At 46.9% G+C, this 23156-nt stretch overlaps 2 protein-coding genes across 2 annotated transcripts in view; one reads left to right on the top strand and one right to left on the bottom strand.

Moving 5' to 3' along the window:
* Positions 1 to 7215, top strand: part of Cyth3 (cytohesin 3) — an 89438-nt gene extending 82223 nt beyond the window's left edge. Inside the window, exons 8-13 of the mRNA XM_026404209.1 lie at positions 49 to 197; positions 792 to 903; positions 5903 to 5979; positions 6088 to 6159; positions 6281 to 6435; positions 6635 to 7215. Of these exons, the coding sequence (XP_026259994.1) occupies positions 49 to 197; positions 792 to 903; positions 5903 to 5979; positions 6088 to 6159; positions 6281 to 6435; positions 6635 to 6707 (638 nt within the window). The 3' untranslated portion in view covers positions 6708 to 7215. The remainder of the gene's footprint in view (positions 1 to 48; positions 198 to 791; positions 904 to 5902; positions 5980 to 6087; positions 6160 to 6280; positions 6436 to 6634) is intronic.
* A 2815-nt stretch (positions 7216 to 10030) lies between these two features.
* The window catches only part of Usp42 (ubiquitin specific peptidase 42), a 47200-nt gene continuing 34074 nt past the window's right edge, over positions 10031 to 23156 (bottom strand). Inside the window, exons 12-18 of the mRNA XM_026404207.1 lie at positions 21705 to 21861; positions 19661 to 20377; positions 19450 to 19544; positions 15498 to 16979; positions 14165 to 14466; positions 12095 to 12138; positions 10031 to 11067 (exon numbers count right to left, since the gene is read on the bottom strand). Of these exons, the coding sequence (XP_026259992.1) occupies positions 12131 to 12138; positions 14165 to 14466; positions 15498 to 16979; positions 19450 to 19544; positions 19661 to 20377; positions 21705 to 21861 (2761 nt within the window). The 3' untranslated portion in view covers positions 10031 to 11067; positions 12095 to 12130. The remainder of the gene's footprint in view (positions 11068 to 12094; positions 12139 to 14164; positions 14467 to 15497; positions 16980 to 19449; positions 19545 to 19660; positions 20378 to 21704; positions 21862 to 23156) is intronic.

Here is a 23156-nt window from a genome sequence, read left to right as displayed (position 1 = left end):
AGCTGGCTCAGGCTGCTGAGCCCTCTGCTGTCCGCTGACTTGTTGCAGACACATGCTATGTACTGTCATTTGCAATCATCATGCTCAACACCAGCCTTCACAACCACAATGTGCGTGACAAACCCACTGCAGAACGGTTCATCACCATGAATCGCGGCATCAACGAGGGAGGAGACCTCCCAGAGGAGCTGCTGAGGGTGAGTCCCGCAGGACCCTGCTGCTCGCTCTTTCTTTCTTTTCTTTTCTTTTTTTTTTTTTTTTTTTTTGTGTGTGTGTGTGTGGTACCAGGGATTGAATGCAAGAGTGCTTTTCCACTGAGCTACATCTCTAGCCCTTTTACTTATTTTTAATTTTGAGACAGGGCCTGGCTGAGTTGCTGAAGCTAAACTGCTATCCTCCTACCTCAGCCTCCCGAGTCACTGGGATCATAAATATGTGCCACTGTGTCCAGCTTCACAACCCTGCTTCTGAACTGCATCTTGCTGTTTCTCCTCCTTCCTCAAATTTATCAAAATGTATGAAAATTGGCAGTTCTGATTTATTTATCTAATTTTATCACTTATTTTTGTATTTTCAGACAGGGTCTCTGCCTCAGGCTACTGAGGAGCTGGGATTACAGGCAGGGACCACCATACCTGTTGACTCATGGTTTTGAATTGCATATTTTGGGCATATTTTTGTTATCTTGGTCCTGCTCACTTTATGCACCTTCTTCACTGGAGAGAGAGAGAAAGGGCAATTACTTCTCCTGTTTGAAACCCTGAACTTGCTGTTGTTTCTCCTCCTTACAGAACTTGTATGAAAGTATTAAGAATGAACCGTTTAAGATCCCAGAGGATGATGGGAATGACTTGACACACACGTTCTTCAACCCAGACCGGGAAGGCTGGCTTCTGAAGCTGGGTGAGCCTGCTGTGTGTGACCTGTGCTCGTGGCCCCTCAGCCCACGCAGCAGCTCCCATGGGGTCCTCCCAAGCTCCTTGTAGCAAAGCCCCTTACCACTTGGCAGCAACATTAAAAGACAATTCCATTGAGCCAAAGCCTACTCTCAGCAGCCGCACGTGCCAGGCCGTTGGCTGCTTCCCTGAAGTGTGGCCTTTCAGAGTGAGGCCCTACTTGCTGTGTCCATGGCAGGGACTGCACAACCTATCCCAGAAAACTGCTGAGTTAGCATTTATGTAAATCCAGGGCAGTTTTCTGTACGAGAAGCAAGTGCATTTATCTCCAAAGAACCTGTGTGCCTTTCTCTTGGTTTGGCGTGGCTGTGATTTTTGACGAGTGGTTTAAATGTGCCTTCTTGTTGTTTTCCTTCTGCCTGTGGCTCCCACCTTTCTGTTCTGTGACGGGCTGTCCCTGCTTGTCCTGCGTTAGGAGGTAGGTACCCAGTGGCTTCCTCCCCTCCCCAGCGGCTCACTCCTCCTTCGGTTTCTCTCCCCCACGTTGGTCTGTGTGAAGCTCTGGTTTGTGGCTGCCATTCATCTGATCCATTTGGCTTTGGACTTGCTGGGTCAGCGTTGTGCACGGTGTGGTGTATTGGCACCCACCCCAGGGACAGGGTCAGCATCGGCTGGGACAGGAACGCATGGGGACACTGTGTGGGAACAAGCTCGCCCCCCACCCCTGCCCCATCTTTAGGTCCTGCAGCAGTGAAGAAGCTGGTAACCAGCCTGTCCCACAGCCTCACCAGTCTCCCCATACTAACCAAGCACTGCATGTTTACAGCTCCTGGAAAGATCCTGGGGATGCTCTGAAGGCTTTCTCACTGGTGACGAGTCTAATGGCTCTTATACTTTATGGGCAATTGTAGCAATTTTTAGGGGTTATTTTGACTCTGGGGGGGGATGGATTTTTACCTTACGTTGACAGTAAAGGCCACAAGATGTGACTGCTGTATTTTCTCGAGGTACTTCTGAGAACAGATGATTGCTGTGTGGCCTGTCAGACCCGAGGGCTAGAATTCTGGTGATTTTTATTATTTTTTCATGAAGGGAGGATGAGATGTTGCATGATGACAGTGTGACAGGCACAGGCCACCTGAGCTAATGGGCTGGGGCTGTTTCCGTGGGCCTGTTCCCACTGGGGTCTTCAACCTTGGCATTGCTCTCTAGCTCTTCTCTGGCTGTGCCAGTGTTTTAGAAGGATTCTGGATCTTTGCCTGAATACTGAGTGCTGTAGCCTTGGACTCAGATGCCTGAGTGACAGCAGATATACCCCAGACCTTCCAAGTCATGTGGTGCTTGTGTCCTGGAGTGGGGCAGCAGGAGGACCGCATCTGGAGTCACCAGCAGTTGCACTCAGCCGTAATAAGTAGGGCACTCATTGGATTAAACTCCTTCCTTCCATTTCTTGCATTGCCCAAGAGTGCCCCCTTGAGGGACAGTGACAGCCATTCAAGTGGCCTCTGTTTCTGGGGAGGAGGCCGGCTCTGAAGACATAAATAAGTGAATGAAATAAAGGTACAAGACTTCTTGTGTCTGTAGAGTGTTTTCTGGACGAGCAGATAAGAAGGCCATGAGGGAGTGCACAGAGCGCTCGTGTTTCTGTGCAGTTGTCCTGGGCACAGATGGGGTGCCAGGAACTCCCCATGCACCCAAATGTGGCCTCAACTCAGTGGTCAGCCAGTGGGGCATGGGGTCTGCCTGGGCAACAGGTGCTGCTCTGCAGCATTGGCACGTGAAGCTCTCTTGCCCCGCAGCCCCTGTATCTGCTGTCTCCTTGGGAAAGCCTGAGGCTAAGGCCTTGCAGGCCTGCACTCTGCACAGCAGGCCCTGGAGCCGCTGAATGACAGCAGGCTCTCTGCAGAGCTCCTGGGGCCTGGAGGTGCCTCTGCCTGTGGGCCTGCCCCAACTGTGTGGAGGAGCCCAGGCCTGGCCACTAGGTACATCCAATGGTATTGGTCCCCAAAGGGTGAAGAGAATAATATATGTGCCAAAAGACAAGTCTGGTGACTCAGGTCAGTCTCAAGGTGTGACCCTGTACCGAGTGGGCACGCAGAAACCCTCCCAGTACAGGGCAGACATTGCAGGGACATAGGCACCTGGCTAGACAAGTGTGAAACTCCAGAATGTGGGTTTCCAAATGTGCGTTCAGACAGGAATGTCGCACGCACAGTGTAAATTTAGCTGCAGAGCAGCTGCTGCTCCAGGCTGGGAGTGGGTGAGCTTAGGCATAGTGCGCAGGCCTGGCTTGCAGTTGTTGAGGAATTTAAGACAATGGGTTTCGAGAGTGACTCATGTCAAAAACACAGAACGTGGTCAGAGATGAGCTGCCATGGAGGGGAAAGTGTGTGCATGCCTGTGCCACGCGTGCCCTTTGTGTGTGCGTGCACTCACAGGCCTGGGAGCAGTGGAAATGGAGATTTACAAATCAAAGTGGTGCTTACCTGTTGAGGAGAAGCTGGCTCCTGTCTGCAGGTGAGCGTGGGGATGGATGGTGTGGGCTGGGCCTTCTGGCATCTCTCAGCAGAACCTGCCATGGCTCTGAGGCCAGGAGCGTCGCCCATCCCTGCCAGGCCTACCTCTGAGCTGAAAGGTGTCCTGGGCTGGCAGACTTGGGCCCAGCCCTTATGGCATACCTCAGTCTGGGCTCCTGCGGCCCTGGCTTGAGAGGCTCCACTGACCAAGGACTGGACGGGGGTGGGTTTTCCAGACACAACACTGAATGGAGAAGCAGTGGGGTGGGGTCCAGGGAACAAAGCTGAGGGTTCTTTCCTGCAGATCCATCTCCATGACCAGTGATGATTACAGGTCAGTGACAGTGGAGATGGGCATTCTAGGGGCAAACAGAGCCAGCAGGCAGCCCTGATGGCCTGCTGTGGCGGGGTGTGCTGGAAAAGCAGGCCCTGGACAGGAGCTGCCTGGGATCATGGACAGCTCCAGGACCCCTGCAGCCATGTGGAGGCAGGGCCTGTGGCTGGGAGGGCAGCAGAACACAGGAGCCCTCAGGGCCGAAGAATTTGGGTCTTCACAATGAGTGTAGCAGAACCTCTGGGGGTATAAAGTAGGGGAGGGATGTGACCAGTAGGCTCTTTTGAAAAGACGCCTCTAGCTGCTGCAGGTGCTGGGTGGGTGGGGGCACCATGGAAGCTTCCAAAAACGCACTAGTGCCCGAGGGGCAGAGCTTTAGATGGTGATAGATGCAGTGGTAGAGGCTGCCATCAGCCGATGTGGCACAGGGCCTTGGGACTTGGGGAGACACCTGGAAGGAATTAGCATTGTCCTCTTCTCATGATCGTAGGGCACAGAATGTCCTTCTATCCCCTTGTTGCTGGAAAACTTTGAGATAAGGCAGGTTGCCCCTAGTGTCACCTGGACCCCATATAGAATGGGATCATGTCCCCTATATGGAACCAGCTTCCTATGGGGCACCCTGTTAGGACTCCCATGCAGAATGGGCTCCCTATCAGGCCCCCATAAGGAATGGTCTTCCTGTCAAGATGGATGAGACAGGCCCAGACCTTGGGAGCAGGAGACTCCATGGTGAAGCTGTGTGCAGGAGCTGGGAACAGGACCCAGGCGTGGAGATGCTGAGAGGAAGGAATGTCACTCCAGGCCAGAGGAGCCTGAGCACAGAGCCTGTGGCATGAGGGTGTGATCTGGTGGCGGGGAGGGGCCCAGGGACATTCTGAGGGGATGGCAGAGGTGCATCAGGAATCTCACTCTGACTGATGGAAGTGGTATGGTGAGGACAGAGCGGGGGTGGCAAGTCTGTCTGGGGAGAGGGAGGGATAACTGGATGCTAAAGCTTCCTGGCCCTTGCTTTCGTAGCAACTGGACTCCTGATCTGTTTTAGGCTGTCGAGGAAGGACAGATTGAAGGTCCAGTGAGTGAGGCAGGGGTGAGGGAGAGGTCCCAGCTGGGCTCTGGAGACACCCCCTGCCCTGCAGGGCCTCTGCCTGCCGGGGTCAGGCTCCCTCCCTCCCAAACTGTCTTTCCTTCTGGTGTCCTCATCCTGGGTCTCCACAAGCTGAAGCCCAGTCAGGGAAGCTCCTGCCTCAGCCCCCGGACATGACCCTCGCCTTTCCCCCAGGCCTTTCCTTCCACCGCTCTGTCTCCATGCCCCACACAGTGCTCCCAGTCCCAAGGAGGGATCCCAGACCCCAACCCTTCCAGCTCCCTGTCACCCCATCAGTACTGGGGAGCCCTGGGGAAGGGAAGGTAGGTCTCTTCTCACCTGCATCCGCATAGCGCTTGGGTCTGTTGTGGTGAGCAGTGTTTTCTTTCTCCCTCCTTTACTTCCACCCGCCCCGACACCTCCTGACTTCACCTCAGAAGCCAAGGCCAGCAGTTGAAGTTGCTTGTGCTGAGCGTCAGGGCTAACAGATCAGACGGACTGTGTGTGTGCAAGTGTGTAGTGTGTGCTCCAGATCTTGTTAAAAGATTAATTTAATTCAATCTAATAGTTCCCTGAGCCAAGGGGTAATTGACTTTGATGGATCCCAGGGTTGCCCAAAGTACCCAGTAATGTGATAACGCCTGGGCAAAACAGGATTAGCCCTGGATAGACCTGGGTGAGCGGCGTTGACTTCATCATGTTATCATCTCATGTGGGGAGATTGCACCCATCCATTATGACTTTTCCAGGAAGCAGATTTGAGAGTGCTGTGTTATCTAGGGTGACCCTGGGTGGCCATGGAGAGGATACCTGTGTGGGCTGGGTGGGGGGTGCATGTGGGCCCCAGCCATGCACCCAGCCATCCCAACTGGACGGCCAGGCCACACAGCTTGTCCTGACTTTGCTAACTTGGTCAGAATATAAAGGTTTTCACGAAGGAGAAAACTAAAGCCCAAGCTTGGCTCCTGGGGTCTTTCTGCAAATGCAGTAGCTGGTGTGGGTCCTGGGCCCTCAGGCCTCGGGCTCCACAGCCCTGAGCACCTGACTCATGGGGCCCTTCTGCTCCTAGGGGGGCGTGTGAAGACCTGGAAGCGTCGCTGGTTCATCCTGACGGATAACTGCCTCTACTACTTTGAATACACAACAGTAAGTGGGGAGCCCACTCTTCCTCCTTCCAGCAGTCACCAGAGCCCCCCGTGGTGAGGGGCCTTCGCCTACGGTCTGCTGAGGCTGCTGTGCACCTTTCTCTTGTAGGACAAAGAGCCTAGGGGAATCATCCCACTGGAAAACCTCAGCATCAGGGAGGTGGAGGACCCGCGGAAGCCTGTAAGTGGCTTTCTCCTGCCAGCTTCTTTCTACCCAGGGGGTGGCACTCCCCAGGCAAGGAGCCTGATGGCAGACAGCCTGGTCTGGCCCCCCGTGACATCCTCCTCCTTCTCTCCACCAGAACTGCTTTGAGCTTTACAATCCCAGTCACAAAGGGCAGGTCATCAAGGCCTGCAAAACAGAAGCCGATGGCCGAGTTGTGGAGGGGAACCACGTGGTGTACCGGATCTCTGCCCCGAGCCCAGAGGAGAAGGAGGAATGGATGAAATCCATCAAGTGAGTTAAGGTCTAGCAGAGTGAGCGCTTGCCTTGGGGACTCACGGGACAAATGTTCTCTGTAGGAGCTCAGGGGCTGCTGGAGAAGCTACCCTATCTCCATCTCCTCTCCAGTCTTGGAGGCCCTGGGCTGGTGGAAATTGGAGGTCTAGGGCTTGTCCTAGGCCCTGATTTGCTCACTTTGTTTTTTTTTCCCCAGAGCAAGCATCAGTAGGGATCCTTTCTATGACATGTTGGCCACAAGGAAAAGAAGAATTGCCAATAAGAAATAGAACTTACCTGGCTCCTCAGGTCACCAGGAAGATCCACACCCCACAGCAGAGCTGCAGGGCGGGGAGGTGGGATCCCGCTCGGCACTCACAGCTCCCCCAGAACTGCAGCCCCAACACACACGCCAAAGCCTTGTGCTGTGACTTGGACTGTGGTCAGCTGCCACCTTCGGGGCGCCCATGATGGGAGAGGTCCAAAGCATCAGGCCCCCCGGCTGGGCTGTGGGAATCTTCATCGTACACACAGGACTCGCGCAGCAGGAACTGCGTTTGCACCAGTCATGCCACGCTTGCGCATTGGGGCAGAGTTGACCACTCTAGAAGCCGCTGCTTTATATCAAAAGAGGAAAGGAAAAGCTACCACTTTTTTTATTCAGAATTTTTCTCAGATATATAGGATTATAGCTTTTATATGCCTTTTTATATTCTGAAATTATAATGAAAGATACTTTCTAACAGTAGTATTTTTAGAATGGCAGCTATAAATTTAACTCCTGGACACAAGTATATACCGTGCACTGAAAAAAAGTCTATATATGCAGCACTCAGAGGGCGGGCTGTGGGGCACTTGCCCTGGGTAGGAGCTGCTGTAGGGCCTGGCTGAGGACAGGCAGGTGCTCTGGGGAAGGTGGTGCCTGGTATCCTTGAAGAAGGGTACACTGGGGGCTCCGTGTGTGATCAGCTCTGCAACCTCCCCTCAACTCAGCTTTGGCCCCACAGATGCTTTCTAAAATAAAGTATTTATCCTGTAACTGCTGAATCCTAGACAATGAAGCCCTTTCCCTGGACACAAATCATCCATGCATCGAACCACACAAAACTGCTAATATTTGACTGTTTTTACCCCTAGAAACAGCAGTTTCATGTTGTTCAACTTTAATACATTGGTCTGATAGGCTTTTGACCACATTCATCAATATTTAAAACTTTTGGCAAAATGCTTATTTTGACATTATACTAATCTGATTTTTTAAATGTAATGGATATATAAGTACCTACAAATAATCTTATTCTTTACTATCATGTTCTCAGAGATTTGATCTCCCCTGTGAGAAGAGCAAGCTATGACTGAAGGTGTGTGGCCTGTAGGGTTTTCTGTGAACAGTACACCAGGGTGGGACTTGTGAAGCTCCACAACTGGGGATTGTCATGTGGCCATCCCTGTACAATAGTAGGTGCTCAGGACATCTGTGGAAAGGATGTCAGCCCCCCACACACACCAGGATGAAGGGGGCTGCGGATGTAGCTCAGGGTAGTATTTGCCTAGCATGTGCAGGGCCTTGGGTTCCATCCTTGCTGACACAAAGATGAGGGTGCGGATGAGGCGGAGATGAGATGGGGGCTGGATTAGAGAGCCCTCTCCCCTTGTAGAATGGTTTCTTTGCATCTTCATGGCACCAGTGCAGAGCATGTAGGACCTTCTTCAGCTCTATGGGCTGTTCAGCTGGTGGGTGACCTTTTCCCCCCGGAACTGCTCTCTCTACCCCATCTGCACCTGGAATTTGCACCCTTTGGAGGTCATTTGTACTCCTGTGCAAAATCTAAGTCCAGGAGTGAAAACCTCAGACCATATGCACTTATTTTGTTCTAAATAGCAGAAGTAATTATTCTTATGAACTGCCTTGAGGCGGAGAGAGCACAGCCTGAGCCCTTTGCCTCTGTGTGGCTGACATTGATGTAGCTTTACGTCATACAAGCAAAGGGGTCCAAGGCTGAAACTCTCCATCCTACATCAGACTGATTTGTTTTGGTTTATACCCGAGCTTCTAGGCTTTGTTACTTTACTGATACCTCAAATCTGAAGCTTTAGTGTTTGGGCAAGTCTCCCTTGAAATGCCTGACTGGTGTATATGCAACTTGGCCTCCAGTCTTCCATGTGCAAGTGCTGCCTGGACCCCTGGCCAAGCACTGATGCTGCAGCTCTGCCAGGCCATCACTAGGCTGGCCCCAACCAGGACTGCTGCAGCGCTGGCCAGGTCAGTTTGCCACATGTGGACGAGCCATTTCCTCTCTCCTGTCTAACCCAGGTACAGCCCTGGGAACATGGAGCTTTCTGGTTTGGGGTGTTAAGCGAGCATTAAGTCACCTGATGGTAAATCTTGTTTGCACGGTCATCTTGTGAGCAAGCTTTGCCTGATGGCTGTCACCCGGGATCAATACCAGAAGGCCTTCGTACTTAGAATCTAAGTAACTTCCCTCAAAGAGTATTACGTGAACTTGCCTAATCTGAGGTTTTGTTGTGACAGTATTAACCCAAAGGCAGTGGATGAGTTGTTAGGCCAGGTCCAGAAAATCCTCCAGTCTAGTGACAAATACACACCTGGCCTCCACCAGGACACCCTAGAAGAGGGGGACAGCAGTTTCAGCCTCAGTCATGCTCATCCTCCTCTCCACTCCAATGTCTACACTCAGTGCTTGGATTAGCCCCGATTCTGGCCAAAGACAAAGTTTCCTCCAGAGACAAAGGCAGTAGGCAGAGAAGAGGAACCCTGGGCTGGAGACTGCAACTTCCACAGCCCCTCTAGCCCAGCTCCCTGGGTCCTGGCCATCACTTGAGGTTTAACTGGACTGACTCTGGACTCAGACATGCACCTATGTCCTCAGGGTCCAGAACACTTTTGAGCAGTTCATGTGGTACCAAACAGTCATAAGAGGAGCTGTTTGTAGATGAAACAGGCATTGCTTTACATGAAGCATTCAATGCTATTTTCAGAGTTACAAATGCATTTATCTACACAGATGTGCTTTGCTGAGAAGTTAGGTCTATTATAGACCAGAAACCACAAGTTGTGATTTCTCATTTTCTTTTTTCTTAGAAGACATTTCTATTTACAATAAATGTAGTCAGTATGTAAATAATGTACATATATATTGATTTCTGGAGTGTTTTGTTATTCAATGTATATATTTCCCACAACTTGCATGAAGAAATATTCTATTGATATTGATATCAAAATATCTATTGATATTTTGTTGCAGAGTGAAGTTAGTAAAAATTGGAGGGTATATGGCTGTCAAAACTCTTGTAGATATTGTGTTCACTAAATAAAAATCAAATGTATTATTAAGATTGTCTAAGACTTTGGTTCTTCAAATTAGAAATATGTTGGGTCCAGCAAACCACTGCCTGATTTTCCCTGACCAATTCCTGGGGTCTGTACCTCTGTTCCAGGCCTGACAGCCTGGCTGAAGGCACCTACTGACAGACCATGTGGCAGGAGCATTGTGGGTCTACAGTGACTGCAGAAGAAGTCAGTGAGACATGCCGCAAGCAAATGGGGAAAACAGGAGTAAAAAACAAGACACAAAATGTTTAATTTGCTGCCATTTATATACTATATAAATTTTACATGCTGTATTATTTACAGTGGGGCAAGTGCTTTTTCAATCTTTAAAAAAACAAAGATCAAACTTTAGACATCTCTGAACAACACAAACTGTATAAACCATACAGATTATTCAGATACAAACTGTATTAAATACAGTTTTCCCCACTCCATCTCCTGATGCAGGACCAGTGAATTATAAGTGTATCACAGTTTGATAGCATATCCATATTAAAAATAAAATCACAGTATGATTTTTGTCTGTAACTAGAAACTTTAAGGGACCAAGCTGACAACTCAGACTCCAATACCATATAGTCAAGACAAGGACGCTGTATAAAAAAGTGTTATGTAATAAAAACATACTGTAGGCTGTACAAATAATGTTTAGATTATACATTCATAATGTAAATACTCATCATAACTGGTAAATTGATTGGAATAGTTCCACAAAGTTCAAAAACAGAACTTGTCTATAAAATACATTTTCAAATCTTGAATACAACTAAAATATGAAGCAAATTAGTTTCTAGTATCAGACATTACAGAAAACAGACTGCCCTCGAAAAGTTTAGTTGAGAGCTTGTGAATCTTTAAATAAGTCTTTAAATTAAATATACACACTGTCAGTTTGTACTTTTAATAATTCCATGGTTTCCCGGTTGGTCTTGCACCAGATGTCTAACTTGGAGGAACATTACATGAAATACAAGTAATCAACCTGAGTCTGTAATTAAGCAGCATTTGAGATGTTCTATTCCAGGGCATTATTTTCACTGTGATATATATACACGGTATCTTACAGTGGTCAGCAGTTGTAGAAAGTGTTCATCCATTTGGAATAAGGGCAATTAAGAAAAGGTAAAAACAAAAACAAAACAAAACAAACAAAAAAAAACAAAACAAAAAAAGTAAGTTCTCCATGGTAAAATCTGTACATATTTACTAAAGAAGCACCACGCAGATTTGAACAAAGTTATTTTCTATGTTTATAATTTAAGCTGGGTTGGGGATGGCTTCTGTTGAACACGTTGAATCTGAAAGACAAGAGGCGCAGGCGTTAGTTTGGAACGGAGGCCAAGATGGGCCCTCCTTTTCAGAAAACCCTGTCAGCGGCTCCCCCCAGGGTTTTGGGGAAGCTCTTCTTCCTTGAAATGGTCACTCTGCCTTCCCATCACAGTAAAGGAACCCAGAAATGCCAGGCAGTTCTAGAGGTGTTGGCTGGTGGCGAGGCCAGGCAGGCGCCATCTGCTGGGCCCAGCTGGGCCTGCCTGGAGCCCAGACTGCTGCTAGACTGCCCCAATCCTCAGCTCCCACTTTCACTTGGGAGGAGTTTTAGTTTCCTTAGACCTAGCTCTTTCCCTTGAGGAGACACTGGTAAGGCTTGTTAATTAACTGCAGATAATTCTCCTGTAGATATAAGCACTTTAAAATTCACTTAAAATCTTCCTTACTGATTTGACATGATAGACACATTTGGACAAAATTTCAAGGGCCAAATGGTTCACTGTTACCTTTCCCTCAACAAGTGCAGAGTACAGTACCATGAATAAAAGCCAAGCATTAACATGACATGGCCACAGCTCTGACACCCTGCTAGGGGAGCAGGACTTCTATACCTCTGCCCTGGGTGTGTGCAGGGATGGTGGTGCAGATATAGGGATCCTGGGGCCTGGCTCTCAGGACAGACACATGGCAGGTCTGAGTTGGGGAAATCCAGTCAAATGGCAGTCTGTTCCTTCTGAGTTTCGCTGGCATTTTTTAAGATGAGGGAAAGGGATAGGGAGTGACTTCAGTGACAAGTATCCTCCTGGTCAGTCCTGGGAAAGCCAATAAGGAAAAGGGATCTAAACACATCTCCAGGTCTAAGAAGTGTCTGCTGCCCAGGCTGGCCTGGCTAAAGGGAGCTGAGACCCCCACAGCTGGACCACCCCAGGCCACTGCCCCAGCCAGGGTGCTGCAACAGCACCATAAGGCCCTTATGTTTTCTTCAGAATTAAAACTTGATCTGTGTCCTCTCAGTGCTCTACAATGACAAAATGTAGAGATAGGAAAAGGGCTTACCATAACTAGTGAATTTTTTGTTTTGAGGCCAAGTTTTCAATCACCTGGAAGGCAAAGGTTAGGAAATGGATTTTAATAATGATTGTACAAAATGTTTAGTGCCTGTGCTCTGAGTGCAAATTGGGGGATTTGAAACTAGAATCCATTTTCTGTAGTTTAATATCAGTCACCTGAAATCAATTCTACAAAGAGGAAGAGCAAACAGAGGCTGGCACATGGCTATTTCTCCAAGTGTCCTACTAAAAATAAGTTCACATGGTGACAGGACCCAGCAGAAGCATGCCCCCAGAGCCACATCCCTGAAGGAACAGGCCCTCCTCGGCCCCATCAAATTGCTGAGCATTTTCCTATTAGGACGGATCTCAGGCCACAGAAGTTAACTGAGAGTTGAATGGAGCCCAAGGACAGAAGCTTGGAAGAGAGGCGGGTAGTCAAAGGCCAGGGCAGAGGAACATGTAGAAGGGAGTGGGAGAGAGCAGAAGGGGTGTTAGTCCTCAGCCAGTGCAAGAGGGCCTGGCCACCTAGGCCAGACAGGCAGCCTATCACCTGGGCCCTCAGTCTGTGCTCATAATAGAGGCATGGCTACAAACTAGTCATCAGTGCCATTGGACTGGGGATAGAAACACAGGGCCACCACTCAGACACACAGCCTGACTGCACTACTTGGAATGGATGAGTGGAATCGGCCACCTAATGCCATAGCAACACTGAGGTTAGCACTCAACCTACCTTCTCTGAGCCTAGCCATCTCTGGGAGCCAGGCTAGAAGATTTTGGCAACAATTCTGGGATCCTGCCTAATACATAGATTATAAATATACCTCACTGTTTACTCCTTAAATACTACTCATCTCCTCACTTAATCCTTAAGTACCACACAGAGGTCAGAAAAGGACCAATCCTCACCATTCCCCTTCCCCAAATTGTTGAAATATTAATGTGAAACCAATTTTAAAATGTACATAATTAACTTCTTAAAAGAGGGCTGGGTGTGTCGCTCAACGGTAGAGCACTTGCCTCGCACATGCGAGACCCTAGGTTCGATCCTCAGCACCACATAAAAATAAATGAATAAAATAAAGGTACTGAGTCCAACTACAACTAAACAATAAATATTAAAAAAAAAAAAACCACACACATAGAGCTGGATGCAGTGGCACGTGCCTATAATCCCAGTGACTGGCTGATGTAGGAGGAACACAAGTTCAAAACCACAAGTTCAAAACCTACTGTTTAGTGAGACCCTCAGCAAACTAGGAGACCTTGTCTCAAAACAAAACAAAAGTTCTAGAGATGTATCTCGGTGGTAAAGCATCTCTAGGTTCAATTTCCAATACAAAAAAAAAACACTGCCAGGTGCAGTGGCACATGCCTGTAGTCCCAGCCACTCAGGAGGCTGAGACAGGAAGATTCCAAGTTTAGCCTGCCTCATCACCTCCGCAAGACTCTCTTCAGTGCTCCCAGCTCCTGGTTCTCTTTTCACTCCTACTTGCTGGGGACCATTTGTTTTTCAACCAGTAATTGAACAGTAACTTAAGGACCACTGTAGGGAAGGGTCTCTGCCTCCTGCCCAGATCTCCCCCCCAGATCACATTAGACAATCAAAAAGCCAAGATGATGTGTCAAAGTCTCTATGACAGCAGCATGGTCTTTATGCAAGAAAGTGAACCCTGGTGGTCCAGCACAGGGTTGGCAAACCTTCTAAAGGGCCAGAGAATGATGAAAACTTTCAGCTCACAGGCCACAAGGTCTCTGCTGCCACTACTCACTTCTGCTGAGCAGCACCAAAGCAGTCAACCTGGTCACGCCCCAAGCAGAGTTGACATTAAAATTTGAATTTCACATAGTATTCATGTGAAACACATTATTACTCTTTGGAATTTTAAAAAATGTTAAAGCCATTCTAAACTCACAGGTTATGCAAAGGCACTGGCATGAGGGCTGAATTTTGCCAACCTCTGCTCCAGCCCCATTGACTCTAACCAAGCTCCTCTTCATTGTTCCAATCACCTTTTCCAAACAAATTTATTAAGAGTTTCTATCTTCTTAATTCCAAGCTATCTTCTCTTACCCTGGCCATACTCAGACAGATGGCACCTGTCAGCCCTGCTTTCCATCCTTAAATGCTTTGTTTTTTCCTGGAAAGGTCCGATGCCTTCCAGAGGCAGGCCATCGGTGAGTAGAAAACTGCCCTCTGTTCTCCGGAAATGGTTGACAGTCTCATAGCTCATGGCCTTCATCAAGTGTAGTCCTGAATCTTTCACAAAGTCCTCTGACTTCCTTGAATGTCTCTTCTTTTTCTTCTTCTTCTTTTTGTGTCTGTGGAGGTCGGCATCAGAGTACGCTACTGAAAGATCGGAATCTTGCTGATGCCTGCAGAAGAAGCAGCCAGAATTCAACAACCAAAACACAGAAGCACCTCACACAGGACTTGGCCCTGGGCTTTCATGCCCACTCAGGACTTCAGTGTGCAGACACAGGTAAAATCCTTACCTAGTTACAAATGTGTTGTCCATTTGCACTGTAATGCTTTTTAATCCCAGGGTCAAAATTAGCCAACCTGGACCCCACCTCTGGCCACCTCCACCCACCTCCAGCAGCACTCAGGAGCTGGGGCTGTGGCCAGACCACCATGGGGGTACCTGGCTAACTTCTCCTAAAACCGATGACTGAAGGAAAATAGCATTTTGTCATGTGTCTCAGGCACAGAGAAGGGAAGAAGCTTGTGACTTCCTTTCCCCTTATATACCTGCTGCCTGTTTACATATGGCTTTTGGCAACTAAAGTACAAAGTAACCCTACTGGTCACACGTGCTCATCACAGCATGTATCAGTCATTTTAAAGACAATTGCCAACCTGCTTTTTAAAAATATAAACACATTTAGGATTTGAACTGAGAAACAGACAGAAAAATAGACAAAGGTAGGCAGAGGAAATAAATGATATACATCTAAGATCCCCACTCTAGGCAGGCAGGCAAATATCAAAGAAACTGTGGCCTCCTGTTTTCTGCCTATCTTGTTGTTCCTAAATTTCAAGAAAATGTAACAGATATGAAAATATAACTACATCAAATAAAAACCAACCTTGAAGACAGAGATTCCCACCTTACATTTCACTTACTCTTAGGAAGGTTATAAAGCATTAACTGAGAAGGCAACATCATTTAAGAAATGAGGCTGTTGGCCATTACAATACAAATGCAGCTCAAAAGCAGCAGTTTTAGAAATGTGTAGAAATAGTGGAATCTCAAACCCCACAGAGATGAAGAATACAAATCAAACCAGTGCAACTGACACAGCCCTTTGCTGGTTACTGTGAGAAGTGCCGGAGGCCTACAGCTCCCCGGGAGCTCCGTGGGCGCAGCGCCTCTGCTTTGCTCCAAGTGAGCCACCACCCTCACCTGCAGTCGCGCTCTCGATGTTTGTCTTTGGATTTCTTTTTCTTCTTTGATTTCTTGTGCTTCTTCACCTTAGGCTCTTCTAAAGGGTCCTTCTGTAAGCTTCTGTGGGCTTTCTTTTCTAAGTGACTGTCATTATTTTCTATGATCTCGTACCTCCGTTTCCGCGACTTTACAGTTTCATGTTCATGAAACCGATCCGAGAGGCTGAAACTGCTGTCTTCAGCTCCCAGTGCAGTTTTCTCCTGGGGGTACCTCGCAGGGTGCAGAGGAAGGGCAGGGGCTGCCCCCACTCGCACACTGTGCAAGTGGTGCCGCTCCTTGCCCCTGGCAGGAGGCTCCCAGCCCTTCCTGCCCCTGTAGCAGTCCTTGTGCAGCCGTGCTCGGTCATGCTCCCGGCCGCTGCTGTGTAGAGGCCTCCACTCCCTCGTCTCCCTGGCTGCGTAGGGGACGTACCTGTCATGGTAATACCTGCACTTGTCCCACCTCATCTTCTCAGGGTAGTACTTCTCCCGGCCCCAGGCGTGCTCACTCTCTGAGTGGTGGTGTCTGGCCCAGTCCTGGTCTGACCCACCTCTGTTGCGAGAGTGGTGATAACTGTACCTGCCCAGGGAGCGGCGCTCGCTGGGGCTGACCCGCTCGCTGTGGCACAGGGGGTGCTGACTCCCGTTACAGTGCTCCACTTGGTGGCGCTCCTGCTTGGCCCGCTCTCTAACATAGTGCCGCTTTTTGTGATAATGGTCCTCTGTCTTGCTCCTACTTTCCCTTGCGTGTTCTCCACTGGAGGAACGATCTCTACGGTTACGATAATGTCCTCGATCAACTTTTCTGAGGCTACCAATTTTTTCCTTAACTGCAGAATGATCCTGAACTTTCTGTCCAACCTTGTTTTCATCACATCTCTCGCCACTGCTATGCTCGGTGCCCCCATCTGAGTGGGCTCCTGTGGTCCTGCTGTCTGGTTGGGGAGAGGTCAATGCATCTGCAGACACGCCTGTGCTTCTGGAAGGATCTTCTATATCCCTGCATCTGTCTCTGCTGAGGTAAACTAGGAGTTTATGCTCACATTTATCTTCTGAACGTACTGAGGGAGTTGGGCTCAACTTCTCCACTATTTCCACTGGTGCAGAGTCCCGTGGACTCTCAATTAACATTCCTTTTACCTCTTGGGATGGTTTGCTCTGGTCATTTGTAAGATTCTCAGTGTCACACAGGTTAGAAAGTTGATCATCCCCCATGGGATTCTTGTTGGTGTGACAAACATTGTTAATAATGGGCAAGGACTCATCAGGTTTTGCTGAAATGTTTTCAGAGACTTCTTCTTTGGTAGATTTGGTGTTGGGGTCGGAGGGTGGCAAAACCTTCTTTAATTTGCTGCTCAGACTTGTGACTGTCTCCACTTTTTCGTGAGAACCAGCAGTGGTACTGCCAACTTCCGGCTCTGCAGCAGGCTCCTCAGCTGGACTTATCTCTGTTCCAGTCAAACTGCAGCCCCATCAAAATAGAGAAACAAACCAAGAGTTAGCCTGACTTCTGTACAGGTTTTTGTCATTGGCTATGTTTGCTAAATATTTTATAACTTTAAGTATATCTGCCTGAAACCTAGTAACAGGCTTATTTATTATCTCTAAAAATCAGAATTTTCTTTTTCCCTTTATTGAATAAAATTTGTATTTAGCCTATCTCCTATCCTATTTTTCAGCAACAAAGATTCTGCAGTTCTAGAATCTTCCTATATCCATATATTTCTAATTCTTCTTAAGGAGTAAATATAGGGCTGGGGTTGTGGCTCAGCAGTAGAGTGCTCGTCTAGCATGTGCAAGGCCCTGGGTTCAATCCTCAGCACCACATTAAAAAAAATAATGATAATAAATATATAAATAAAATAAAGGTATTGTGTCAAACTACTTCTAAAAAAATAAATGTTTTGAAAAAAGTAAATCTAAACAATGATAACAAAAAATTATGCTGGGGTCACTAAGTTCTCTAGATCCCTTCTCCCTTTCTCTTGGAGCTTCTGAGGCAGGGGAGCTACCTCCAAATAGAACCAGAAACTCCCTGAATTATGGAAGCCGAGGAGGACTCACTGAGGCTTTAGGACTTTCTGTGATAAATTCACCCACCCTTAGCAGCTGAAGAGCTCCTGGCTCATATTCCCAAGGCTAGTGACAGCTGCCAGAAAATAATAAAATACCAGCGATCTCTACTTTTTAGAGATAACCCTTGTGACCTGTGAAGTCACCATGGAGACACTGTAGAAGAGGACTCCCAGAGCTCAGCACATAAAGCAGTACATGATTGGCCATACTACATCATGGGCTTGTTAGTATCATCTATAATAATTCCCAGGCACATCAAGATGAGGACCACAAAACTAGACTAGAAAAAACACGGAAAAATCACTGTACAAGACAGAGTGTTCCAGCTATTCTGTCTTTAAGAATGAGTATTCTTTGCCTAAAGGACCCAATTCTGCTTTAACAATTAAACCTCCCTAACACAGGTTCTCATTTGGGGAAGCTGGCAGGTATTTTCTGGGGTAGCCAGAGTGATGGGGGAACCCCAATGGCACAGGTGCCACACATGGAGAAAGAATCCTCTATCCCACATGTTCTCACATCTGCAAGGGTAAAAATACCAGTTGTGTTATTAGCACAGTTTTCAAAGACACTAAATTTTCTAGCAATTCAATTACGATATAAAGCAAGAGATGGATGGTCATGCTATGATTTGATAAGAACTTCACCAAAAGTTTTCATCAAGAGAGCCTGGTACTCCTGATGGTGAATCTGTGCATGGCACTTAGTCGACTTCAAACTGCATCGTAAACAGCCAGGTGCACAGTGCACCTGTGCTCACATGCCAACACCTGAGTACTCCATATCCTGGTGCAGCCTTACCTGGTGGTTTCCACACCGAAAGTGCATTTCAAACCCCTTTCATTTTATTCCTGAGATAAGTTACAGTCAGGTCAATATACTGAATTTTGTGGAGGGACAGGATATGGGACTCAACACTAGGCATTCTGCCTCCGAGCTACATATATCCCAGCCCTTTGTTTTGTTTTTGAGACAGGATCTAAGTTGCTGAGGCTGGCCTTGAATTTGCAATCTTCCTGCCTCAGACTCCTGAATAGATTATAGGCACAAACTATTGCACCTGGTGATACATTGACTTTTTTTTTTCTTTTTAATTGAGTGTCAAGGCAGGATATATTTTCTTTGAATTTTAGATTTCTGGAGGGGCCTTCAAAGAACACTTGCTTTCTGATAGAGTTGCAAACCCCTGCCCTATAACCTTAACACAGCTTCACCTGCTTGTCTGTCATTAGAAAGGTGGCACTGGGGGCTGGGTTGTAGCTCAGTGGTAAAGCGCTCACCTAGCACGTGCAAAGCCCTGGGTTCGATCCTCAGCACCACATAAAAATAAATAAAGAAAATAAAGGCATTGTGTCCAACTACAACTAAAAAATAAGTATAAAAAAAAAAAAGAAAGATGGCACTGGACATCAGATTCAGAAGTGGACCAAAAATCACTGGTCAGAGAGGGCATCATCAGCGGGATTGTGCCATGCTGTAATGACTGAATCCCACAGAGCACATTTTTTTCTTACTCTTCTAAAATGCAAATAATAAATCCTATAGACTGTTATGCAAGTCATTCCAAGATTCAGCTGGATGAAGTGTACATATCTGCAATCCTAGCTATCCAGGAGAGATGAGGTGGGGATATCACGAGATTGAGACCAGCCTGGGCAATTTATTAAGACCCTGTCTCAAATTTTTTTAAAAAATTAAAGATAAAATGGGCTGAGGATGTAGCTCACTCAGAGAGTGGTTCTGGCTTCAATCCCCAAATCATTCCAGGGTTCAAATTGTTCAATATAAGACTTCTACAGACATTATTGGATGTCATACCATGAAGTTCATTTCCTCTTAATTCATTCTTTTCTTACCTTGTTTCATCTGTTGAGCCTTTTACTTTGTTGCTAAGTTTGAAAGTCTCTAAGATTTTGTCTTCTGGGAGAGATGGCAAAGGAACAGGCATCAACTACAATGAAAAACAAAGACATTTTAATTCTAGCTGCCAGCTCCATGTTCACTTAAGTCTGGCCAAGTGAATGGCCAAGAATGAGACTCAAAGCAAAGCCTCTTCCACTCACTCACCTTTCCAGGAAGACCATTTGCTTTAGAAAAGGGGTTTTCTGAGTGTATAGTAGGCTGGACTTGGCAGCTGGCACCTTCAAATGATAGGCCATTTTCTTTTGGGTTGCCATCTGCACCATTAGCACCATTTAAAGTGATAGGTTCTTGAAGCTCATGCTGAGAAGCCTCATCATCTTCGGCTTCTTCACCAGCAGAGTGAGAGCTCGTCACTGTACCCACACCATTCTCCTTGGCCAGGCCCTTTGTTTCCTCGTCAGACTCTTCGGATGACTCGGCACCATAGGGGACCAGCACACTGGAGCTCAGCTTAGACTTGCCATTCATCACTGGCTTGGAGCAGGATTCACTCGGAGAGATGGGTTTTGCTACTTTATTAGAAATTGACATCGTAGATGCATTCGAGGTAGACTGTATTGCAGAAGAATTAGTAATGGTAGAAGAGGGAACAGGCTTGTTAGGAGCCTCCAAAGAATTGCTGTGAAGATTAGGCTGAGACTGACCTTGGCGAACAGGCAACTTGTTGTGAATACTTATGGTAATTTTTTGTTTCTTGGGATGTTCTGGAATAACTGAGGGCCTGTTAACTGACCAGTTTTGAACAGAAGTGGAAGCATTAACAGGACCAGCCCTGTTGACACTGGGATTTCCATTAGGACTTGACATGGAACTGCTTGGTGTTTCCTTCAATGGCCCAGTTCCATTCAAGTGAGGTGGATTCTGGAAGGAAAAAAACCATACTTATGTCAGTGCTTCAAGAACATGGTCCAACTTGGCTGAGGGCACTTCCCATGTGGGCCTTGTTTTAACTTATAGATTTCACATTTCTAGAAATACCACTCTTTCATCTGCTGCAACCCACATACACCTTAAAAGGCCCTAATTTTCTGACAATTAATTAATAAAAAAACAAATATGTCTGCCAGATCACAATCCCCAGACCAACTTCTTTCTATTTCCCAGGTCACTCTGAGAAAGTCACACATATTCTCCTCAGCTGGGTTTCCTGGGAGGCCCACACACAAAGACAAAAGTACTAGGAAGCAGAAATCACCACTGGCCTCAAAGCTAAGGCAGGCTAGAACAACCCGCACTAGACAACCACAGCCACCAACCCGTGTCATCTCCCGGTTCTACTTGTGCAGGTCTATTGCTCCAGGTTCCCACTACTGGTGCTAAATCCCTGTGAGGATCTGGATGAAAGCTGGTTTACAGATGAAATCATGTTGAGCCTTTCACAATGTTTTCTTAAATATTTGAATTAGTTGTTATTTTAACATTGGAAGGTTTCATGGTAAAAACCAACCCAACAAACAATTTAATAAACCAATTACAGCTGTTCCCTTCCAGAGTCATATACACTCTGGTTTTCCAATGCCCTAATGTCAACTCTGAAGAAGAGCCCAACTCAGAAGCCAGCTCACAAAGGCATTGGATTCTACTAATACCTAATGTCCTTTTTTTTTAAAAAAAAAAAAAAAAGCATCTAACTAGAAAATCTGATAATTCAAATTAAACTCAACTGGGAAGCTGTAGAACACCACAACACCAGTGACATGGCTTAGTCCCGACAGGCTGCTCACAATTTCCTGTGAGTCTGGCAAGTCGGGCCTCGTTCTGCATACTGCTTCATACAACAGAGGTACACAAGCAGTCCTCCTGACAGGACCATCAGATGCAAGATCAAATTCAAGTGGACAGCAGACATAAAATGCCACACACCTGAAGTAGCTACATGGACCCTTTGAAAAAGGGTCACTTTTCTGGTATCCAACATTAAGAACCCAAATATCTTACCCATGGAGCAGGAGTCCACAGTGGGAGTTGACATTTAAATATACTCACACCCATACCATCTTCTTGATCATTCTATTCATGCTAAAGTTTCTGTATACTTGCCATTATTTGTAATAAAGGGCTTGAATCAACTTTAACAAGAGATTTAGTTGTGCATGAGGACATAGCAACTACTGCAATGTTAACTTCAGGGTTCAAGGGTACATTTTTAAAATTAACATAACAGTTATATTGTACCTATGAATGTTACCTTTATCAGGTGAGAAGGAAGCTGTGGTCCAATAAACCCTGGCGTTGTGGCCTGCTTGTTGGTAACAACCCGCTGACTAATTACTGGGCGGGGAGAGGACTGGCCCGGGCTATGGGTGGAATGAGTAAGTTCACCTCCATTTTTCACATCATGGGACCTGAGGACAAAGAGTGATATGACTTAGGGTGAGGAAGGACATCTCCTTAGAAGAAACTCACTTACAAATTCAACAACACTTAACCCCTCAGAAACTAATGGACAAAAGAGTGCTTTTATGTCACTTGGTACAGAGCTATACATGTTTTTTTCTTTAGGTCAATGTTAGTAGCTCAGATCAGGACACAACAGGGGCAACTGGGTAATTAAAACGGCATTTTCCAAAACCACCTCCTCAACCTTGACCCTCAGCAGTAGCTCCCATTCTATCTAGTGGCTGGATCATCGCTGCCCCGACCCCTATTTTCATTCGTATTGTTGGTTTTCACCAGTATTTAGTATTCCTAAAGCATAAAGGGGCGGGGGGCTTTATTAAAAAACCACTCTCAATTGAGCATGATGGCACACATGCCTATAATCCCAGCACTTCAGGAGGCTGAGGCAGGAAGATTGCAAGTTCAAAGCTAGTCTCCAAAGCTTAGCAAGATCCTTTCAAAAAATTTTGAAAGGCTAGAGATGTGGCTCAGTGTTTAAGTACTCCACCCCTGGGTTCAATCCTGGTACCAAAAAAAAAAAAAAAAAATCACTCTCAGCAAGAGAATTGCAAGTTCAAAGTCAGCCTGGGCAACTTAGCAAGACTCTATTTCAAAACAAAAAAATCAGCCGGGCACAGTGGCACACACCTGTAATCCCAGTGGCTCAGGAGGCTGAGGCAGGAGGATCTCGAGTTCAAAGCCAGCCTCAGCAACAGTGAAATGCTAAGCAACTCAATGAGACCCTGTCTCTAAATAAAATACAAAATAAGGCTGGGGATGTGGCTCAGTGGTCAAGTATCCCCGAGTTCAATCCCTGGTACCAAAAAATCAATCAATCAATCAATCAAAAGAGCAGAGGATGTGGCTCAGTGGTAGACTTCTCCTGGATTCAATGCCTAGTACTAAGAAAAACAAAAGAAAAACTACAACTGTGTAATATTTCAACACACGGCTATCTATGATCATTTTGCTACTGTTGGACATTTTAGGATATTCTAATTGTCAGCTATTAAAAAGGGACACCTTGAGGGACGGAGTGCTAGGCCAGCCTGCTCAATGCCCTGGATTCCATTTCTGGTATTGCAGAAGAAAACAATAAAAATAAATAAACAACAACAAAAAACAAAACAAAACAAAAAACCCCAAGAGGCACACTGGAGCATGCATCAGATTTCTGCAAAAAATGGAACTGATAAGTCAGATCTTACAGCTACAACAGGACAGCCCCAAGCACTGGTGCTAGTGTTGGCCCAAGCTGGTA

This window comes from Urocitellus parryii, chromosome 9 (genome assembly GCF_045843805.1).
Source record: "Urocitellus parryii isolate mUroPar1 chromosome 9, mUroPar1.hap1, whole genome shotgun sequence".
Lineage (NCBI taxonomy): Eukaryota > Metazoa > Chordata > Mammalia > Rodentia > Sciuridae > Urocitellus > Urocitellus parryii.
This window is presented reverse-complemented; position numbering and strand designations above follow the sequence as displayed.